At 47.4% G+C, this 6114-nt stretch overlaps 1 protein-coding gene across 1 annotated transcript in view; it reads left to right on the forward strand.

Moving 5' to 3' along the window:
- The window catches only part of LOC104522776 (uncharacterized protein KIAA1958 homolog), a 5195-nt gene extending 1243 nt beyond the window's left edge, over positions 1–3952 (forward strand). Inside the window, exon 2 of the mRNA XM_029084310.1 lies at positions 3120–3952. Coding sequence (XP_028940143.1) covers positions 3120–3952 — 833 coding nt within the window. The remainder of the gene's footprint in view (positions 1–3119) is intronic.
- The last annotated feature ends 2162 nt before the right edge of the window (positions 3953–6114 follow it).

Consider the following 6114-nt stretch of genomic DNA (forward strand, 5'->3'; position numbering starts at 1 on the left):
ACAGGTAAGAGTCTGGAGTTTGATTCCTGGAGGGGTCTGTGGGTACATTCTATTGATCACTTTCCCAAAGTATTGATGGAGGGTGAGTTCATGTAGCTGCCAAAATCTGGATTATAGTGTCTAAGTAAACGCCTCTGATTTGGGGAGCTCTTGTTTCTACTAAAAGGGACTAAAAAGGCTCCTACCTGGAGCAGTCAGCACTGCAGTAGATAATGCCCTTCACTGAGATACCCAAAAGTATATTTAGCTGTGGCTCAGCCTTAACTACCCAGTTTGAATACTTTGGTCTTTCATTTTACTCAGTATCACCACACAGTACCTTGGCTGTACTGAAGAGAAAGTCCCCATCCCTGGCCCCAGTTTCTCACAGGGACTCAGGTCTCAAGAGAAGACAAGAGGAAGTAACTTTTAGAGCAGTGAAACAGAGAAATTGTGGCTGAAACTCTGGCTGCACCCAAACCAATGGCAAAAATCCCAGAGATTGCCAAGGGAGGAAAGTTTCAATCCTGCATATTAAATTACAGGAGCTAAACAAATTGCTTTTGTACTTTTAAGAATTTTAATATTTTCATCCACACTGTCCTTGGAATCCTCCTGGAGTTGGGAGAACTATCATTGCTCAAACATTAACATGCAGGATACACAGCTTACTAGGGAACATCCAGTACCAAGGTTAAGCTGTGCACAGAGCATGTTTTAAATGATTCTGTCTCATAAGAATATGCTGTTTGACAAAGATTTTTAAAGCCCTGCCTGTGGCTGGTTTAATCCTGCTATAAAACAGACACTGTCCACACAAGAAGGAGCAGCTGACATACAGCATGTGGACATTATCAGAATGATGCTAGTCTTCTGTAAGTAGTGGGGAATTCATCAATGAAATGGATTTAATTCCTTTAATAAACAACCATATTTTAGGATAGATGTGTATTACAGTGGAGCCTTAATGCCCGGTACGTGTATATTATTTAATCTAATGATTAAACACCTCAAATACAATGCAAGTGTCCAGGTTTTTAAAGATGTTATAGTAAAGCCATAAAATTTGCATCTATAATGATTAGAGTGCCTGCAGGTGCTGTTTCACATTAATTCCAAATAAACTGCTGTCTAGTCAGTTTTATGGGTTGCTCTGCTAGTATCTAGGTGTAAACATTGAGGCAGATTTTTAAAATTTAATTCAAAGAGTAAGAGCATATGTTTTCCATCCAGTGGCTTAACTGCCTTGGCTCCATCTAACTGAGAAGCCGCCCCCAGCAGCACGTGTCACTTCCACATGCTCACTGTGAGAATCCCATTTCCTATTCCCCCAACTCATCCTCTTCCCCCACTCCCCCTCCAGCCCTGTGGCTCTGTCTGGGCACCCAGGCTGGCTGAGCTGCTGCCCCGTGGCCAGGGGGGATGTCACAACTGACCCCATCTCCACAGCTCCTCCCTGGTTGCCAGGCAGGGCAGGAGCTACGCTGCCCATCCCACCCCCCCCAGCCACTGATACCTGTTTCTCTGCTGAAATAACAACCTGTCTCAACTGGCTGTGGCATTAAAGAGCAGCAGCCCCACCGCAGGTGTCTGCAGCGCAGGGGACTGGACCGTGTCCCTCAGAGAAGGGAGATGCTGAAATAGTACCGGGTAGGACATGGTCTGTAACACGACGGGGGTGATCCTGAACAGACTCGAGGTTACAGACATTCATGTTCCTTCTGGAGCCACTGACCATACACACTGACACAGTTGGTTTTTGTGAAGATGATTTGACTAATTTTGTAATTGACAACGTGTGTCCTCAGAAGGGACTGTGAATTCAGCTGGGAGTGGCTGGGTAGTGGCCATTTCTGCCAAGATAAAAGTCTCAAACGAGGCCTCTCCGTGTGTTGATTTACAACCGTTCATCTCTTCACATTGATCAGTCAGCAACAAAACAAATAAAAAAACCTACAACAGCAGCACAGGGATCAGTAGAATCCACCCCAGTCCAGCCACAGCATTCTGAGGTAACAACTGAGTGTATAAAATAACTTGGTGCAGGAAGGGAAATCTCTAGATGTTGGCTCTAGAACCCTTTTCAAGCTGCCCCTCTTCAGCCCTGGAAAAGTCACAGGCGAGCAGATGGAGCTCTTCAGCAATCCAAAGAATTAATTTCTCATGCTACATCGAACTAGGTAGATGTGGTATTGCCATAGCAACTTGGGAGAGAACCCAACTGGAATCCTGGCAATCCTGTTTTTTTTTAAAAACCCAAAACATATACTTCTACTCCTCTTTTTGTTCTCCCTCACTATCTACCCGTAACTTTTGGTTAATGTTTTTATTCTCCTGCCTGAAGAGATTCTTGTAAAGAAAAATGCTTTGAAATGTATTTTGCATAATGCAAACTGTATTGTACAACACTTTGAACACGTTAAATGGATACTACCTAGTCCTGAGGCAGATCACAAGATCCACCTACAGACCAGCTCACCTCTGTTTTAACAGAGCAGAGTTTGGCCCCTGCAGTCACCACAAAACCCAGGCCACAGTCATTGCAGAGCGACGGAGGGGTATCGAGTCCCTCTGGGGTTGCTTGGGCTTCACAGCCAGCACTGCAGGCTCAGGACTGCCAGCACTGGTTGTGTGGCACATGGTCCTACGAGCACACTCAGGGTCAACTCCAGAGTCAGCTGGGGGAAGTTCAGTGTCAAGCCACCAGTGACAGCTCTAGTCCCCAGTCCTGTCTTGTTGTCTGAGGAGACCCAGAGACCTCACGGCAATGCTTTCCACCACTGCACCCTTGGTGACATTCAGTGATTAAATCTCTTTAGGAACTCCTCTCTCCCATTTAAACATAATTCAAAAAGAAATAATATCTGAAGTTCACCTGGATGGTAGCATGCAGATTCACCAGCCAGGTGAGAAAGAGAAGAAGGGTGACAGTCCTTTCCCTGTCTAGGCTGGTGGTGTCACATGGCACTGGCTGGAGTGTTGAGAACACAGATCTAAAACAAAGCTGTAAATGAAGGGGTTTGTGAAAGGCCCATCATCTCTGAATTACTTCTAGGAAGGTGAACATAATTCTGCATCTCCTTTTATTTCACTGATCTTGTAAGTTCTTGCTGTCCACAAAGCTGTGTCTTATTTTTCAGATGTGTTGAAGAGGCAGGAGAGAAAGAGAAATGATACAAAAATCTTCAAAGACTGGCTGGTTTCACATTGCCCTTCAGAAACGCGCGAGATCTATAAGCTGCCACCTGAAGACCTTGATAATTACCTGGCCTCGTTCTACACTTCTGCAAAGAGACAGAATGGCAAAGAATTTTCCCCCAATTCTTTGCGCTTCTTTCAGAAAAACATAGAGAGATACCTGAAGAATCACAACTACGCGTACAGCGTGGTTAAAGGGTTGGAATTCAGAGCCTCTCAGGAAGCCTTGAAACTAAAGCAGCAGCAGCTGTCCAAAGAAGAGAGAGAGGGAGAGTGGAGCATTTTGGAGAACCTGACAGATGAAGATGTGAAGAGACTTTGTAAGACGGGACTTTTGAGTAAGGAGAACCCTCAGGGCCTGTTGCACCTCATGTTCACAAATATCATTAGGGGCTTTGGGGCAAGTACACACAGTCAGAGCCGTAACCTGTACTGGGGACAGCTGGTGCTCAAGAACAAGGGAGAGCTGGAGTACTTGGAGTGGAAGGATGATCTGGACGCAGGGGTAAGCACAGGGGAATCAGCTCCACATCTCTTTGCCAAGCCTGACGATCCTGGTAACTGTCCGGTCGCACATTATAAGGAATACGCCAAGAGGCGGCCGTCGGATACGCTGCACGACTACGATCCGCTTTACCTGGCTCCCAAGCCTCTGTGCTCCATATGGGACCAAACGTGGTACTGCAGAAAGTCACTGGCTAAAGCCAAAATGGAAAGGATCTTGAAATTTATTATCCAGCAAGTCAAGAGCCCTGTGAAGAAGTACAAGAAATAAAGGTGTCCGTTCGGTTCCTGCTGTGCCACTTTTAGGTAGGAGCGTGTTTCTAGTCTTTGAAAGGTTTAAGTGGCAATATTTAGTCGAGGTCAAGGAGAACATCCTTCACTTCAAGTTTCACCTTAGAACATCAACACCTACACAGTTACATCACCTTAGCGTTCAGGTGAAGTGAAAAACTTCTATTGTTCTGCCTGTTAATTAAGTTGATAGTTCAGTAAGTTAAATGAATATGCAAAACTTGGGTTTCACATTTGTGAAACAAGGGAATATTCTCCCACCTTGATGAGATGGCTGATGTTAGCGAGGAGAGGGCCTGGCAGCTGAGCAGCTCAGCTGGGAGTTTCAGCCACGCTCCTTTAGGGAGCCGACACTGGCAGGCAGCATTTAGTCTGTGGTAGAAGCTGATCATCGAAGGAGAGGAAACACGAGTTAGTTCTGGGGCAGAAGGAGAAGGATGAAACACCATGTTTGCCAGCTGCTAGTCCAGATCTCACGGGAATGCTTTCCACAAGGTGGATTTTTCTTAGTCAAAAATGTGTAGATTTAAGAAGTTGTGACTGTGTTTCAAAAAGTTATTTAAAATGGCTGACAGCACTGAAAGGATTCATGATGCTTTCCCCAGAGCACTAAATACAGCTCCAGAAATACACCTGGGTAGGTGAGGTGTAGTCACCCTTTTTCAGCTGTTCAGGTACTAGTCAGTCCATACGTTGTCTCTACAGTCCAGTTGAGTTGTTGGGTTTTGCTGTTGACGTAACCTAATAAAGAATGTTTTCCTCAGTCCTGTTTGTGTGCTCTGTTTGTCTGTTTCCCAAAGATGACAGCAGTGACCCCAAACTAGCAGGTAACAGTTTCCTGGAACGCCAGCATGTCCCACTCCTCGTGCTCAGGTCTCTCCTGCTCTGAGCCCATCGTTGCTCAGCACTGCAGAGCTGACCCCGGGGAGAACTGGGGCTGCTTGAAACCCCCCAGTCGTGGGTTCTTAACGAGGTGTTTGTGGCCAAACCCTTTACCAGAATTGCTCCTGTTCCAGCAACGTTTAACATCACCAAATAACTTAGAGATGCTTAAAGAGGCATAAAAAAGACAAACTCACCTAGTCAAATGCTCAGAGATCTTCCAGCTTTTCTCACACTGCTGAGCACAGACAACATCACGGCTGCTGCAGCCATCGCCAAAGGTCCCGTTGGTGTCCACATTGAGCCCAGCCATGTACAGCTGGGAGCCAGAACAAACCCTGTCCTGTGGGCTGAGCTGTACCCACCCCATCTGGAGACAGCCCCCAGATCTGGCTTTTATTTCCTCTGACTGATGTAGTTCCACACCCCAAAGCTCGTTAATTAAAAGCTGCTGCCTTTAAACTCAGGTGGCACAATTAGCCAGCAGCCTTCCCTGAGTCCTGTCCCGAGCACATGGGCACCTCCTGGCTCTGGGTGGCTCCAGGAGGGCAGGACAGGGTGGGTAAGGGGACGGGTGACAGAGCACAAACCTCCCGGGAGGAGCAGGTCACCCAGCCAGCCCAGGATGGACCCAGGCCATGGTCTGGGTTTGCCAGGCCGGGCTCAGGGGCTTTGCCAATGGGTGTGGGATGAGGATTTAGGAGCGTGGTGTGCACGGCCCTCTGCCCTGGGACAGCTCAGACTCAACCTCAGCGCCAGTAATCACAGAATCATCCTCGGGAAGTTGCCCACAGGAGCCTGTTCCTGGGAGCAGCGTCTGCAGCTTTTCCAGGATTGTGGTGGGAGGATTTTGGGACCAATTTTACACTGAAACAAGGACGAGGAAATGACATCCCAGTCTGTGATTCTATTTCGTGTTAATGATGTCCAATTAACACCGGCTCAGTGTGCCAGCCAGGAGATGCCTTGTTAACCTCCTACAAAAACTCTTCCACGGGCGATCCTGGGATGTCTGTGGCTGGAGTCGGGATGAACATACTTGTAAAAGTTTATTTTTTAATTAAATGCCTTTGTGTATATTCGGTGGGAAAGGATTTCTAGGAACGTGGTTTTCTGCAAAAACTGAGACCGGATGCTCCTGGCTCCTCAGTGAGGTGCCCCGGGGCCAGCAGAGCTGCCGGCTGGGCCAGCGCCTGGGCAACCCGGGTGGCCAGAGCCCCCTGAGCCCCGGGGACACGGGGACTGTCGTGTTCCTGCCCT

The sequence above is a fragment of the Antrostomus carolinensis genome, unplaced genomic scaffold, assembly GCF_000700745.2.
Source record: "Antrostomus carolinensis isolate BGI_N321 unplaced genomic scaffold, ASM70074v2 scaffold35933, whole genome shotgun sequence".
Classification (NCBI taxonomy): Eukaryota; Metazoa; Chordata; class Aves; order Caprimulgiformes; family Caprimulgidae; genus Antrostomus; species Antrostomus carolinensis.